This window comes from Anoplophora glabripennis, unplaced genomic scaffold (assembly GCF_000390285.2).
Source record: "Anoplophora glabripennis isolate ALB-LARVAE unplaced genomic scaffold, Agla_2.0 scaffold90, whole genome shotgun sequence".
Classification (NCBI taxonomy): Eukaryota; Metazoa; Arthropoda; class Insecta; order Coleoptera; family Cerambycidae; genus Anoplophora; species Anoplophora glabripennis.
This window is the reverse complement of record NW_019416260.1, coordinates 132,307-150,199: the sequence shown is the minus strand read 5'-3', so window position 1 is coordinate 150,199 and position 17,893 is coordinate 132,307. Positions and strand designations below refer to the sequence as shown.

Below are 17,893 nucleotides of genomic sequence, written 5' to 3'. Positions count from 1 at the left end.
CAATATTAGTAAAGAAAATGTCCCTCATATATCTCCCTTTCGCTATTGTAATATGAATGATTAATAGAAGGTGACTATACTAAATTACCTGAATCACACCAAATTCCGCATTGCTGCACTGCACTGTTAGGCAATTTGTTAACAACTGAAATTTATGAACGGTCGCCCAGTGCGGCAGCGTGTGTGCCGAGTTGCAGCATCAGCGACCGAATCTGGTACATACTGCCAACCTCTTGGTTCTTCAACTGAGATCGAAAAAATTATACAACTTTGTTAGAGAGTCAGAAAAATTGTAGAACATAAAAAATTTAATGTACTGTAATCACTTTTATTACACCATGGCAACTGGGTTTCTCTAATAAGAGAAATAAAACAGTCAAACAGCTCAACAACACCACATCGTCACAACTTATCAATTAATATTTTGTTTGTAATAATTTAAAATCGATTAAAATTAACAATATTATATCACAGGCTGTCTCAAAGTATTTTACATATTGTTTTACAATAGCAAGTGTTACGTTATGATTTTCCTATCAATAGCCTGCCCTTCTTTTCGAACCAGTTTCTTCGCTTCGGTCTGTTTTTGAAGATGTCCTCTTTGAACGCTCTCCATGCCGCAGTCCTCTTTGGTCCTTGCGGGGCCCATGTTTTGGTAGAGAAAGTTTGGCAGAAGATCTGTATCGAAAACATATTTATTAGTACGTGTATAAATAACACACTAAAAGTTTTAATATGTAACAAATTTAAGTCACTGACCTCTTTTGGTGGGTCCCTATTGGCATAGAGATAGTAGATTAACCATCCGATTGCTTGCAGAACACCTGCACCCAAAATGCACCAACCAAATGCTGAAAATTGTAACGAAATATTAGTTAACTGTCGTCCTAATTTCACCTGCTTCTATAATTATATAATATATTACATAATTTCGTGGCTTTCGTCGTAATTGTGGAATGTTTTGACCACTTCTAGTCGACGCAGGAAGGTCCAACCTATACAGCGACGCTCCGATCGGACCACGCCTGCGCCCAGCGGTTGCCACCGAATATTTGTTACTCTGCAAATTTATACCCCTAACATCTAGCGTTAAACGACCGATTCCTTGAACATTTCTAATGTTAAAAATCAGTTTTCGCGAATTTGAGGAAACAAACTCATGATATGTGTCTCCAAAGGTCAAAAGTGGCCTTCGTATAAATATGACCTTTCAAAGTTACATCCTATATGATATTTCAGCCACTTGGTGGACTGGAAATAGTCGAAACTGGAACTGGAAATATGTTATACCGGGTGATCCATGTAAAGAAAATATTTTTAGCTTTACAGGGTTTTTCATTTCGCGTGGTCGCTACATAACTTTGTTATTTCAAATGGAACACTCTGTATATTGTTACGTTTTTGAATTCCTGGGTAGAATTAGGTAGAGTTTATTAAATGTACATGGTGTTTAAAACTTACCGTTTTCGAGATATTTAGTTGTTTTTTGAAAAAAATCACGATTTCAGGTCTCTAATGAGGCTAGGTAGCGTCTAAACCGTAATAGTTAGAAACCTGCAGTTTTCACAGTTCGTTTTGGCATAAATTACTCTATCTTGTCATCTGTGAGCAAAATGTGTAACTTAATCAGGCTCGGAAATACTGAGACCTACATTTAATAATCTTACGAGTTGAAAAACCATGCAAATTCTCTTTTTAATTATACTAGGGACATTAATGTAAAATTGACGTACCCATAATTCCATCAGGATATACTAAATCATCAATTCCATATGTTAGAGGTTGTAGAGTTGCGACGAAGTAAATGAAGATCACCATTAACAGAACGGGCATTATCAGACCCCAACATATTCTCCAATAAAGTCCAGCCTTGTGACTTGTCATGAACTGCAGATCTAACAGGAAGTTGTCTAAGCCTGAAAATTACGAATTATACACAAAATAAAGCTGGATTAGAATTTGTAGCTTACCGTAAAGCCACATGACGGCTGTTATTTCAAGAATAGCGAACACGAAGATTATGAAAGTTCCTCCAAAGTGATCCACCAGATCCAGCATGTACTGACCTCCCTAGAAGAAGAATTCATTTTATAGTACAGTCATTGAAGCTTTTCATCTCCGAATTCTTTGTAACTGAACCGATCGATTTGAAATTTGGCAGATAGTTAGAGAAAAGGTCAGTGAACATTAGTGACATAGCGCAGATTGACGCTTCCACCCTGTTGTTAAAAAGTAATTTTTTATCACTATTTTTTGCATAGGGGTAGTTTTTAAGGGTTAAATAAAGGGTCGACAAGATCAAATATATCATAAAACATGTTCGAGAACATGGAACATAATTTAATCTTTGTGCTTGAACAAGATTTTTATCAATAAAATGCTTAAAACTTAATTATTTAAATTTTGTCACTTAGAGGTAGTTTTTACCCCTAAAAAACAAAAAGCGTAAATCGGGCTTATGTCACTTTTGAACTTGAGCCTAAGATGAGCCTTATTCTAAATTTTCATGCAAATCCATGCAGTTTCAAAGAATTCGGAGATTACAGCTGATTTTCAGTTTCAATGACTGTACCATTACCTGTCAAGACTGCGATAAGAGTTGGGTAAAGCTTACTCCAATTTAGACATTTCCAACTTACCGGGGTCACATACATTAAACCAATCAGGAAACATCCTATAGCCGTACCGCCCGATACTACCCACGATTTAACGTTAGGAAAGGCGTCGCTGATGGCTGTATTTAGGGTACTTTGAAGGGCCACCAGACTGCCCACACCCAACACGAACAACATGAAGAAGAACAGAATGGCGAACAGCTGGAAGATAACAAACAATCCGTATTACGGTTCCTGAATCGCAGCACCATCGGGTACTTACCCATGGCACGTGCTGGAACTTAGAAATGGCGTCAGGGTATGAGATGAACGCCAAACCCGTCCCACCGCCTGCAGCTAACACTTCGCTGGGCGAGACACCCATTTCGTAGGCCAAGTTGCCCAGGATTCCGAATATGGTCACTCCAGATAACAATGAAGTGAAGGTATCCAGAGTGGTAACCACAAGCGCGTCCCTGAACATTTTAAACGTTAAAAACATGTGAAAGCATAATGGGAGTCGTTGGTAAGTACCTGTTGATGTTGTGCCTGAAGCCGTTGTAGGACGAGAACATGATGATGGAACCAAACCCTACGTTGAGGGAGAAGAAGCATTGGGTGACTGCAGCATACCACACCTGCAAAAGTCATTCGTTATGTCACCACACAAAATACGTCAAACAAATCACCCTATGCACGTGTAACTTACATCTGCATCCAAGAGTCTGTTCCAGTCCGTATCGATGAAGAAGAACATTCCATCAGCTGCGCCTTCTAAAGTAGCTGCTCTAATGAGCAAGGCGATCATGATGACGTAGGGGAACAGTGCCAGAAAGTAGGAAGCCTTCCCGGAACTTTTAACTCCCTTTATAGACACCAAAAATGTGATGAACCAGGAGAGCAGAAGGAACAGCGTGAGCCGCCAATCTGGTAGACCAATTCCATCGCTGATGTCGTCGGTTTCTCTCAAGACTTCTCTCCTAAAATACAACAGATGAAAGTAAACTATTTGTCACACACCAATGTAAAGAAGTACGAGTGTAAATATTTTTTACTAAAGGAATTAAGCGGAGTCTGTGCAGCCTTTGGAAGACATAAAGTCTTGGGTGCTGAAGAGATGCAAGGAGTTGAGGTGAGGGACCTTCCATGGACCAAAATGCTGGCGTTCATTAAGGCTTCTGATAGGTTCGGGGAGGGTCAGTGGCAGAGAGAGGACAGATGTTGGGACGGTGGGACAAGCAAAAAAGGCCCACTTGCGAGGCTGAGCCTACCTCTTTCACTACTACTACTTCTATTACTAAGTGGAGTCAAACAATGTTCTGGATACCAGAAGTATGTAGGAAGTATGCAAAATATATCTGACCCCACAGACAAGACTCTTATCTGCTGTGCTTACCTGAAATACATTTCTGACGAACTAATCGTCCCATTGGTCGGGATACTGTCCCTGTCAGTGTTAGTGGCGTTTACGCAGGTCAGATTTCTTTTCTCCAAGTACTCGCTCCAATCAGGATTGCAAGTAGCCCATGGAAAGTCAGAGGTGAAGGAATTGACGAAGTAGAAGAGCGTTATGGCCATCAGACTGCAGTAATAGGTGGCGACGCTTGTTGAGCCGATGAGTTGACCATATCCAATAGCTGTAAGGGTTTTCTGTTATGAAGAACAGTCAAAGTATTTAATATAATAAGTAGGTAGCAGCACTACTACCATATAATCGTTGCTAGAGCTGATTCTTTATAAACCAATGGTACTGATGTAAAAAGGTTCCAGCTCTGATAACCAGCTATGTATTACGCGACCAATATTACAGTCGGGTGTAAATAGGGCTGCATAACTTTACCTTTCAGAACCGGCGACATCTTCTCGTACATCTTCACGTTTCCCCTGCTGGAGAACTGTCCCAGGGCCATCTCCATGTAGTACATGGGTCTTCCGATCACTGTCAGGATGATGATGTAGGGAATCAAGAAGGCTCCACCACCGTTCCTGTTTGCTATGAACGGGAACCTCCAGATGTTACCGAGACCTACCGACATGGCTATGCAGGACATCAGGAACTCAATCCCATTGCCCCAGGTTGCCCGCTCTTGTCCGTCGTCATCTTCGTCATCCTGAAACGAGCAAGGATTATATAGAGTCTTCCTAAATAATTGCAAGCCACGTGACCAAAAATTGTTTATTGTTATATATTTAATACTAATTTAAAATAATGAAAATAATGTCACTCGTGTTTATCAAGAGAAGGTACAGGTACAGAAAAGTTTACCCAGGTTTCCATTGTTGTTTGCAATATTAATCATCCTTACTGTCTAGATCGAGTAAAGGGGTACAAAAATATGGGAATTGTGGTTGAACAATGGGACTTAAGCGAGGGCTTATGAAAGTGGGTTCAATAAACATTATTGCCTATTAATTTCAGCAATAAAGCTTAACTGAAACTCTATTATCAGATCTCGCAGTAAAAGAAGAATAAAAAAACATCCGTTCCACATTACCTCCCTTAATCGTTGTTTTCAATTAACTACTTATTTGCTGCATTAAAAGATTACATTACCATTGACAAAGACTAGATATCTTATCAGCATCTAATAAATTTCAAAATGGTAATACCTTAATACCAGTGATAACCGACTGGTTCTAGGAAAACTAGTTTTTATAAATGACAGTAAAATGTTACCTGTGGAGGAGACAGTTGACCATTTCCCTTTTCCGTGTCGGTGGGTTCCTTTTCGAAGGCTGGATTGTCCAGTCCATTGCTCTGGAAAGGAAAAAATGCAGTCAGTACGAAACAGTTGAAATGTAAATATAAGAACTGACAATGCCTTAATCGATAGCAAAAATAGAATAATTCAGCAGTTGCTCCATTGAAGCGCAACTGGATGAAGGAAATCTACAGCAAGACTTGATGATCCAAGTACAACTCCCAATTTATCTTCATTTTATGTAGTAATGGATGTTGAAGACAATTTTAATCAAGCTTTGAAAGAGGGTCATTTTCACACCACACTGGTTTCTGGAATGATCTGGATTCAATGGGAATAAAGTAATAGAATCAAGAATAAGAACATGAGTAGCTAGAAAGCAGGAAAGACTAGTAATATAAAGAGGAAGATACATGGCAATAGAAAAGAAATTAAGAGATATGTGGAAAAATATAAAGTATAATCAGAACAGTTTGGCTACATCCGGGAAAAAATAGAAACGAAGATAATTCTCCAGGAAATAACAATGGAACTATGACAGCAAAACTATGTAATTTATCGATTCTAATTTGCGTTACATAAACTACCTTAGGTTATGGTTACATTGTTTTTAAATTATATCAAATGCAGCAACACTGTACCCGATACATTTTCTATATCAGGAAACGACACTTCTGAATGATCTACTAATGGAACTGACCTTTTACTTCCATTCAAGGAAATCACTCTCACTTTCAAACATACCATTACTTCGTATTTCAATCTTATGTTATTTATTTACCTCCGTAAGGTTAACTAGCACATTTAAAATATTTTGCTTATAGTAGCTATAGCGTGAATGAAAGACAATTATAATTATTTTTTTATAGGTCATCGCTAAGCTTCGGACACAAGGACATGACAAATAATGACACTCTTAATCCACTCCAATTGACACAGATTTGTTTTTAATGTGGCTAATTTTCCATTAATGTACAGTAGAGTGGCTCAAAAAAACGAATATTTTTTTTAGAGGTCGCTCAAGATTTTTAAAAATTTAAAAAATCGTCAAAAATTGAATTAAAAGAAAAAATTTTTCTGTTTATTTTATCATTTTTTAGGTTGAAAAGATCTCGATTCTGAAAATTTCAAATCGATATTTTAATTTCTAAAGGTCACTCATAATTATTTTAACTTTCAAAGTACCTGTTTACCTGTTTACCTGTGTACCTCTTTTCGAACGACCTCTAAAAAATAAATATCAACAAAATAATATTTTTTTTGAGCTGATTTTTTGAGGTCGCTCTTAAAACATTATAAATTAACATATTTTCACAAGAGATACGAAAAAAAATATTCATTTTTTTTATGCCACCCTAATTATAGAATTATAATTTGTAAGTTTGGTCAATAAACCTTATTATTATTATTATTATTATTATTATTATTATTATTACTACCTTTTATTTTATTATAGCAAGTGTTCAAGGTGGCCTCTATTAACCATTGCACAATGCCCAATTCGGTGTTCAAAATTATCAATTACATTTCGAATAACCTTTGGTGTTATGTTTCGAACTTTTTATCTGATACGACTTTTCATTTCTTCGATAGTGTCTGGTCTGTTCACATACACGTTGCTTTTTAGATAATCCCACAAAAAAAAATCTAGTGGGGTTAAGTCAGGGGAGTGTGGTGGCCATTCATGTCATTCATCGATTTGGGAAGACTCCACTAAGGTAATGTCTTACATCGAGGCGAAAATGTGGAGGGGCACCATCTTGGAACCAGACACCACCAGCAGGCATATCGTTCATTAGGGATAGGAGAAATTAATTGCAGCCCAAACATTCACTTTTTCTTTTAAAAAAAATCTTGTATACCTCTGGTTTCTTCAATCTTTTTGAATACTTTACTTATTGTAGCTTGACTAATTGTCTGGTCTGGATACTTTATACCATTTTTCAAAATAATTTAACAACGAATGAATTGGAACTAAAACGTTATATACCTAAGGTACTCTGGTCAATTTGTAGTGACAATGTAGGGGACTCCCCAAGGTTCAGAACTGAGGCCACTCTTCTTTGATACATTTATTAACGATTTTACATATTTGCACTTACATGAAATTAAAATGGTTTTGAGATATTGCTGGTAATTGAATCTGTTTTCAAATAACGTTCTCGATGAAATAATATAAGAGGTAGGTATGTAACATGATACATCGCAACTGATATTAGAAATATTAGATTATTTTTGCAACATTAATATATAGTACTAGTTGGCATTGGACTTGTTACTCGTGTATGTAATTTATAGCTCTGGTAAATGGAGATAAACGACGCTTTGTTTTATTGACCTTCCATAAATAAAGAATTATTGTCTAAAAATTAGACGTAGAAAAATATTTATACGTTTGATAGTTATTTTACCTATTTCAACTCAACAAAAAAATTAAAGGAACATAAAAATTTCCAAATTATTTTTTTCAAAATTAATTTTTTTTCAAAATTTTGAATATTTTTAGATGTTTGATGAGTATTTAACGCGAAATTGTGAGAAAAATAACGAAAAATAACTTGTTTCATCTTAATCATAATTATTGATGTTTAAAGAGCAATAATTAATTTTTTATAAAACTTTGACGATATAGGAAAGGAAAACGGTTCTACTGATCGATTTCAAAATTTACATGGGCATGTATTGAGCTAAAAAAACCTACAACCATTGGTACTTTTCGCAATATTTGCAAAGTAGTCGTTGATTTTCCAAAACAGCAGAAAAAGTAATTTTTTTGCACTTTTCAAATTAATGATGAGTATAAGAGAAATAATCATACAGAAACAAAAAACAGATTGAAGCTGATAAATCAGGCTAAATGACCCTGGTATTGATCAAGCCAGACACGAATATTACATCATCATATTGACTTGACAGTAACTTGATTTGCTCCAAACTACTCCTTTCTTTGTTAAATAATCTGTAATTTAGATTATCGATTAATTTTTGACAAGGTAAAACAAAGAGAGGAACAAAAATCCACCTTAACATGTGCATATTTACATTTATTTATAGAAGAAATAGGTCGTTGTTGTGGTTTTCGTGTGTAAATCGATAGTTAGTACCACCCAACGATCACAACATATTCAGCGTTTATTTTTATAGCGCTTTATACCCCTGGAATCACGACAAAAACATTCGCTCAACCGTTTCGACATGTTTCTCGAAAATAAGCAATAAATATTATCTTCATTGTCAATTTTATTTAACACAATGCACCGTTATCTTCGGTTACTATGCGGTTAGTTTAACACCTGTTCTATATTTTTCATTGGTCCTTTGATGGACACGAAAAGTAATATGTCACTGTACAATTTAATTGAAATGTGTATGACATAAGCAATTAGATATCAATTACGCGCGTGCCATGATGATTGATACAGTCGAGAATACATTTATATTAATTATCCTAACAACATACTGCGAGGAAAATGTTTGTTAAGCATCCAAAAATTGGAGCAGATGTCTAAAAAAGGATAAGCAATTGACACATTCGATGGTCAGTCACTTGAACAGGGTTAGTTTCCGGTAACTTTTTTTATATTGGACTGTTTTCAAGGTAAAGGTAGATAAGTGGATACGACGAAATGAAAGTATGTGTTTGCTGAACAGGAAGCTCTTCTTCGGAAGGTCAATATTAGTCCTTAGATATGAAATAAATGAAACAAGTGCAGTTTCGGTATTTATTTACAAACAAATACGTACGGGGTGTGCCGATTTCAAGGTTTCCAAAGATTTATTGTTGTAGTTTTAAGAAATAATTAAATTAACGCAATTTGAGCGTTAAATTAGATATCAATGGGCGCAGCTAGGGGAAGGCAGGGATTTTTACATTCACCTATTTGGTTTTTGTCTGTGTTTCATCCCCGTTAGAATCTAACTAGACTAGCTTTATCTAACAAACTAAGAAATACAAAATTTTATTTAAAAAAAATTATATCGAGTTATTATATTAGTCATTATATCAATTATTATCAATACCTATAAGTATTCAAAGAAATTTCTTGGTGATAATATAGAAGAATTTAATCCTAGATTATGATATGACACACCTATCAGAAAACAAAGTAGATGTACTTAGATCCTCCTCATAAATCGCTATTGAATCAATCGATAATCTGCCGGGACTTTATATTGATATAATTTCTCTCTAGTCTTAATAAATGTGATTCTTAAAATTTTAATCACAAATATTTTATAAAAGCAATAGTAGAATTTTATTGAATAGTATTTTTTTTCTAACTACAGGGTGGGGAAATCAGCTGTTTCGCTTCTCATTCAGAAATGTTTTTTTCGCGTTTTTGTACTTATTAGGCCTTCCGAATATTAGTCCAGACGGTATTTGTTTCAAAAAGTCCATATTTGGGTGAATCGTATATCCACGGAGATTTTTGGCTTTTTGGCTTTCAAATATCACTAGAAATGAAAATTTTTCTATGCGCATAAAAAAACGTGGGCTTAACTTTTGGCGGCACAATATGTTAAAAAAATTCGATAAATGTCATATTTTTCTTCCTATTTAATTATGTATCTTTTCAAGAGTTGATTTTAGGCGAAAACGGAAGAGGAAAAAATGTTTGTAATTACATTTTTTACAAAATTTGACTAGTTACAAATCGAATGAATCATGATTATTATTGTAAAAATCGAAAAAATCGCCAAAAATGGGGTTACAAACATTACTTTTTAAGGAATTTTTTGGGGTCTTTAAATTGGGTACATGACCGCTCGAGAAAACTTCATGTTATGACACCAAATTTCATCAAAATCGGTTCTATAGATTTTGCATAATAATTGTGCAATCCAAATTTTGAGAAAATATTTTCAAAATTTTGCACAGCAAAAACCAAGGCCCTTAGATACTTAAAAATTTAATCACATATAGAAGGGCTCCCACACTTTCAAACGATTTTTGAAAAATTCGAATCGGTCAATTAGGAGAGCTCTGGCGCTTATTTAAACATTGATCGAATTTTTGTACTTAACAATCATCATTTCTTTTGTGATTAAAGTATAATTCATATTATTTATTGTTTAAAATATAAGCAAATGAGAAATTAACTTATATTACTAATTAAATTATATTACTAATTAAAAAATATAAATCATTTCCATATATAAAAGAATTAACACCAAAAATTTAAAATGTTTTAAAACAAGAAAGTAATATTACAATTGCAAATAAAACAATAAAAACAGTAAGAAATATATTCTCAGAAGTTAAAGATAAAGTAAAAATCGAAAATAGATCTAATGTAGTTTATAAAATAAATTGTTTAAATTGTAATAAGTTATACATAGGACAAACTTCTAGAAATATTCAGTGTCGAATTTCTTCCCGTAAAAGTGATATTAGATTAAGACCAGATGCTTGTGCACTTTCACAACATGTTAATTCTACAGGACATAAAATGGATTTTGAAAATTTTAAAATTTTAACAACAGAAAAGGATTATTCTAAAAGATGTTCTTTAGAAATGTTTTATATTAACCAGGAAGAAAATGCTCTAAATAAAAAAACAGATACAAAAGATATTAACATTACATTTTCCAACATACTTTCTATAGATAAAAATCTAAATCATAGCACTAGTAATACTAACACTAATTCTATATAAATATAAAATAATTTTTGTTTTTGTTTTCCTTTTATGAAATGTCATTTAATGTCAATGTCCAAAATCTATCAATCTATATATAAATATCAATAACTCAGTTACTTGTAAGTAATCCACATTTATATTGTATATTATTATAATTATATCTATAACTTATAGTGTAACTGAAGAAGCAATAAAATATTGCGAAAGTTTATACATAGAAAAAAGAGTTTCATCTAAAAAATAGGCTTTAATCCCACTAATAAGAAGATTTTAATTACTAATTTTCTACATATTTTGAAAATAATTATTGTTGTTTAAACAATTTTAGAATATTTACATAAATTTGCTTTTGATCTTTGATAAACAGTATATAAGTTTATGAACTTACCTTTGATATAATAAAAAAGTAAAGTTGATAATTAAAGGAAGTTTGAAAATAAATAATTATCGGGCTGTTGAAAGACCAATAATTATTAACGATAGGCATTAGAAAATACGCTAATTGTTTTTTTTTAACTCGCGAGACATCGATTTAACAAAAAATCATCAAAATCGGACCTCTAGAAGCTGAGGTATTAAAAATTTTTAAGCGCGTCGCGGTTTTGAACTCGCCGATTCAATTTCGAGCAGGCCGAAGCGGCCGCGCTCTCTGTTTACCCGACCACCACCACCACCCGTACGATTTTCTTGAATTTCTCACTTGCATAAATAACTTTAAACACGTTTTAAAGTAGATTGCCAATGAAGAAAAGTATTGCAAACTTAGACCTGGTAAGTACTTGGAATACCAAAGGTATATTTCGAAAAATTAGCCCGGATGTCCCAGTACATTTAGTGTAAATGAAGGTTAACTTTGATTGGCTATAACTACGTAATTAATTGACCAATCGATCTGTTTTTTTAAATAGCGTCTTTCCAAGAACTTTTAAAACCCATTTTAAAAAAATTGATTTGGTCGAATATTCACAAAGTTATTCTAAGTGTTTATAAGTACAAAAATTCGACCAATGTTTAAATAAGCGCCAGAGCTCTCCTAATTGACGGATTCGAATTTTTCAAAAAGCGTTTGAAAGCTTGAGAGTCCTTGGTATTTGCTGTGCAAAATTTTGAAAATTTGCACATTTTTTTCAAAATCTGGATTGCAAAATTATTATGCAAAATCTATTAAAATGATTTTGATGAAATTGGGTGTGATGATTCTATATAACATGAAGCCAAGTATGAAGGTACTATACCCAATTTAAAACCCCAATAAAATTCCCTAAAAAGTAATGTTTTTTAACCCCATTTTTGGCGATTTTTTCGATTTTTACAGTAATAATCATGATTCATTCGATTTGTAACTAGTCATATTTTGTAAAAAAATTAGTTACAAACATTCTTTTTCTCCCATTTTCGCCAAAAATCAACTCTTGAAAAGACATAATTAAATAGGAAGAAAAATATGACATTTTTCGAATTTTTTAAAGGTATTGTGCCGCCAAAAGTTAAGCCCACGTTTTTTTTTATGCGCATAGAAAAATTTTAATTTCCAGTGATATTTGAAAGCCAAAAAGCCAAAAATCTCCGTAGATATAGAGATGTTTTAAAATCTTATGAGCTTTGACCTTTATAATCGCAGAAACATAATTCCGACCGTCGCCTAAATTATGCTACATCCTAAAAACATTGCACCTATTATTCACAGTCTCTCTCGAGCTCTAGCGTAAACAAGCCTTTGATCCGATTACAAATATCATAATAAAATGCCCTATTCTTTATTATTTTAATTTAAACAATAAAAATATATATAACGAACGTTCGCCAGTTGACTTTATTGATGTCCGAGCGCCTTAGCTCATTTCTAGTTGTGTTGAGGCACGTGGTCTAATTCTGAGTCAATGTTTTCACAACGTGCTTATTAGAAGAATTATGGGGATACGCCATGCCTTTCGCGCATTTCGCGGCTCATGAGATATTAAAAGATCTCTACGATTCACCCAAACCAAAGCAGATACCGCCTAGTCTATATGTACGTTGTTAAAATTAATGACATTATGACTGAATCACCCTGTATACGAATTATAATATGCATTGGCTTATTGGTGTTTGATCTAATTCACCACGTGTTGCTTTGTTATTACAACTATTAAATTAAATAGTAATTTGTTGTAGCCTAAGGCGACAGCTATGAACGTTAGATGGTGACGAAACCCACATTCGCTTTTAAATGGTAATTGAAGATTTCGAAAACTCCGGCAATGTATATTTATACCGAGTCGTTTTAAAAGTCCTTGCACCAATTTTTCATTAGAAAACAAGCGATAATAGTTATACAATTCGCGAACGACTTTTTTTGTATCTGCGTTTGTCAATACAAACGGAGTAAACCGCGTAAATTGTACGCCTTTGTCTCGTTTGTTATTTTCCCGACACTCGTAACTTAATGATCACAGATGAATCGGTTCCGCTCGAAGCTCGATGCAAGTTATTAAAAATTTTAATAACATATATGCATAAAGGTCAAGACCTTGGCTAATTAGGATTGTTCTTATTGAGCGTGGTGTGAACAGGTGCACAGGAGACTGCATTATGTAATAAATATGTTGGCAGATAACTTGTTCTGATTATGAATGTGTATGGGGCACTATTAAGGTCGGAAACTTCACTTAAATTTAAAAAGAAGTTCGTACGACTTGCTGTTGCATGTTTACATGTTCTTTCTGTGTCAAACAACAATCGCTTTTTTAACTGGTCTTAAACTATTGTCTACGCCATCACTGGGCAATTCCCGAACCCGATTGAATGTACACAACTGTATGAGACATGGATTGACATAGAGCGAACTATAATAGAAAATAATTTCATAGGAACAGGTTGGTTTAAAGTCTTCGGAAGTTTTTAACTAATATTTTTTAAAGTACTGTGTTTAGTTTGCGGTTCTGTGTCGGTAACCTCTGGTATAGACCTAGTTTAGGTGAATTACATGATATCAATCCACCTGATGAGATACGACATGATTATTAAATATATTTCAGTTTCCAGTACCGGTACGGTGTTTGTGTGTGTTCATTGTTAAATTTCTGTCTGCTGTTATGAAAAAAAAAAACGTATGTTGGTGAGATTCGACAACAATGCATGTCATCGTTTCCAATCTGGGCTGGCAAGTCTTTTTTTTTTAGGTGAATTTAACTGAAATTGCTTAATTTTGAGCTTGATATAATTTATAATAAAATTGAAAACAAAATACGACTTTCTTTCAACATTTCATCGTAGGTTTTAATTTTGAATATGAATACTATCATTTCTTTGAAATTTTACAATACTTTGAAAATTAATTAAAAAATTCATCAATCAATCAATCAAGCACGCCACTGGTTAGGATAATAAATCAGTTACTTGTTGCTTTTGTTGAAAAATTTCCTCGGCATCGGTGATCACTAAAAAACCGTGGTATTTTTTTTCAATAAATAGGTAAAAGTAAAATACCAGTGTATTGTTAATTTCAACAAATTTCCAGTGATCAAAAACGGACCATTTCCAGTTATTAGTCCCAAAACGAATAACAAGCAAATGATTAAAACCAACTTTTTTCGCGAGTTTTGTAACGCCAAATTAACGATCTAATTTAACGGTGTATCGAACTGGTCATTTTTTAATTCAGAAACTGTCGATTATTCCAGGAATTTTTCTCATGGGTTGATTTTATATTCTATTAATCAAAGCACATGCTTTGTGCTACGATAATAAAGCTCATTGTTTCGATGACACGTCTTCTGTGTCAGTAAAAGGTAACATAACCTAACTTTAGAAGTTTTTGAGGTTATGTTTACATGTTTTCTTCATCTCGTTCACGATAAACATAAACCACTTTTACATTTAAATATTGCAAGGAAAACAACACAGTGAAATGAATATTTACATTTGTAAAATTATACAAGGTGTTCCACCAGGAATCGCTACTATCGATATCTCGGAAAGTACTGATCCGATAAATCTGAAAATTTGGCAACCTAGCAAAGCAAAGTATTGTCCATAAATAACAAACAAATTAAAATAGGTATTCCAAATTTGTATAATGTCATTTTAATTGTTTTTGGAGTGATCATGGCCAATTTGACAACAGGTCTGTTACGAGAAAAAATGTCCAAAAAATAGAAAGTTGCAAATATCTCTAAAAATAGTAACGGCAACCCTAACAATGCTTATATGGCTTTAAAGGAAATTTCATTCTGCATACGACAGAGTACAGGGTGTTCCATTGAAGTGAACAAAGTTATGTCTGTTTGAAGTTATCAAAATGTAACAGCAAAAATGAAACGCCTGGTATTAAATGTTTTAACTTGTTGGTATACCATAATTTAGTATTGCCTATGCCCTTTACAGGTACCAAAAATCCACTTGATATCGTGCTCTTGAAAAGAGTTCCTAGCATCTCCGTCAAATCCCCTTGCATCTGCCAAATTTTTTCTTTAAAAATTAATATTTCAAAATCTATAACTTCTAGGTATAGGGAATATTTAATAAAGTGACCCTCAAAATTCACGTAGAATCCCTAAATGCAATAATATATAGTCTATATAAAAATTAAGTTTTTTCAGAAATGTTGCTATATCTTAAAAACTAACAATTTTAGATATAAAACCTACTTAATAAAAGTTGAAGTGAACCGATATGTGAATAAAATAGAACAATAAAACACATTTGAAAAATTTTAGGAAATCAAGTTTAAACTTTCTAAAAATGATCGTATTATAAAAAGTGCCCTGTATAAAATATCGGAGTCTAACATTTGTCTATAACTCTGTCTAATTATTTTGTTCCAAGTGTTAGTAGCTGAAAGTTAATACAACTTCTTCGAGGTCATGTTTTTTCCAAATTACGGAGAATTTTCTATATAATTTGGCAACCCCGTACTAAAATCCTAAACTGTTTATATTGCCATATATAGAATTTTTTGAGAAATCCAAATGTTTAAAAATTTACTAAACGCCCTGTATGTTTCAAATTAATTTTGTCCTTTAGGTTTTTTGATTCTGTACAACTTTTATATAAACTTTTTTTTGTATTATGAATAACAAGGGAGTTATTTTACTTTCTCACACTAATAGCCCACCCTGTATATAAAAAAGATATTGTTATGGGCGGATTTCAGGGGGCTTTAATTCCGAAAGAGGGGGCGACTTGGCAAAAATAAAAAATACGGTTGCTCTAAATTTGTCTTCAAAATCTGTGACCAAATTTTGTTGCATTAATTTCGGGACACCCTGTATATGGTCGTTAAAAACATTCTTAGAAATTATACCCTTTTTTATTTTAATTGAGAATTAACGTTATCCCTACACTTACCTGTTCAGAAAACAATGTTTAGATTGTGTCAGACATTTCAAATATGTGTCAAAACTTTTTTCGCTTTCAACGAATCAAGTATGAAGGTTGAGTTACAAAATATGTATGAGATGTAGAAATGGCGTATAGAAGACAAAATGTAAATGTTTTGACATGAGATATTACCATTTATAACGAAATAAGCAACAGCGTATCGTATTTCAGTCCACTTTTAGTAAAAATTCCAAAAATTTCATGAATATATTCCGATGTCTTTTGGCCTAATTGAGTTACACGCTAACAGAAAAGTTTTTTTGTAAATTTAAGCGAATGTCCTGAAATTTTTCGGAACGTTTACTTAAAATTAAACGTGGATATCAAAAAACAAAAATAAACAACGACATAAGTATTCTCCGGAACCTCACATGTGCACAAAGGAAAAGAATCACCAACATCCACCACTGAAATCACCCACCTTACTTTCACCGTTCATTGTTAGCCAGTGTGTTTGATGTAGGACACATCGGGAACTACTGAAATTGCACCTGAATGATCGCACCTGTAATAGTGTCTTGCGGTTAGGTGGGGGTAAGTCGCGCTCAAGATACCGGCGAAATTCGTGAGTATGTTTATGGCCAATTTATCACAAGAGGATGTGTGCGATGTCAAAGGTAAGCCGTTTAGTCTACAGCGGAATCGTGTCGGCGGTGGGGGAGACTGTTTGTTTACATACGGAGAGTAAACTGGTACAATGGTGTTTGGAAATATTCGCGACTTCAGGTGTTTGGTAAAACCAAAGAAACAGGGTGCCTTTTTTAGTATTTGTTTTCTAAAGTATTTGATTGGTGATGATACTTGATTATTCCCTCCCAAATATTTCAGAATTTTGCTTATGTAATTCTTTCATCCAATGAGGATTTACATTAGCCCAGTAACGAGAGTTGTGACGATTGACATGGCCGTGAAGAATAAAAGTGGACTCGTCAGAAAACAAAACATTTTCTAATTGGATAACATTGTTGCATCATTTGTTCATAAAAATATGTTCTATCAAAATCGCCCTCCTCATTAAGCTCCTGAGCTGGAATCAATCTTGCTAATTGAGATATAGGAGGCAAATTCGGGAGGTTTTTCTTGAAATACGTGAACAACTTCCACCTGCAATAGCATTCTATCTCCGATACCAACCATCTGAATAATTATTTTACGTATTTCTGTTAAAATAAACCATCTTTAGGAATTTCAGTAAGCAGAAGTCAAACAATACGCAAAACACTGACAACCATTTATTGCTGTCAATTAAATACCAAGTAACTACGGTGTTTTCTGGCAAACTGGCAATGTCTGCTTTGAAGAATTTTGATGTCTTCTTTTTAGTTAATAATGCTGTAAGTTTTTTTGTTTTTGTTTGTTGCAGGCCGTTAACTTTTGCAATAAATATTAAATCCATAGCATTTTTGAATAGAGAATGAAAATATCTTTCAAATGAGGTAACCCAACCCCCTACTTCCCATTTAAAAATTTAGGGGTTGAACTACCACTCGAAGGGGTTGAATTAGGGTTGAAATTTTTAAGTTGCAAGATGTCGTTTCAGAATCCATAATCGACCTGTCTCAGGATTTTTTATCAATATACACAATAATTGACA

The 17,893-nt window shown here is 33.6% G+C and overlaps 1 protein-coding gene across 1 annotated transcript; it reads right to left on the bottom strand.

Moving 5' to 3' along the window:
- Positions 1 to 312: 312 nt before the first annotated feature.
- On the bottom strand, positions 313 to 16,789 carry LOC108917997 (sodium-dependent nutrient amino acid transporter 1). The gene is made up of 12 exons (XM_018724832.1): positions 16,721 to 16,789; positions 5,272 to 5,352; positions 4,435 to 4,705; positions 3,991 to 4,231; positions 3,304 to 3,574; positions 3,129 to 3,232; positions 2,878 to 3,070; positions 2,640 to 2,816; positions 1,971 to 2,070; positions 1,734 to 1,916; positions 760 to 851; positions 313 to 678 (listed from the first exon to the last, which is right to left on the bottom strand). The coding sequence occupies exons 1-12, from the start codon at positions 16,736 to 16,738 to the stop codon at positions 523 to 525; spliced, it is 1,887 nt and encodes a 628-aa protein (XP_018580348.1). The 5' UTR covers positions 16,739 to 16,789; the 3' UTR covers positions 313 to 522.
- Between the last annotated feature and the right edge of the window lie 1,104 nt (positions 16,790 to 17,893).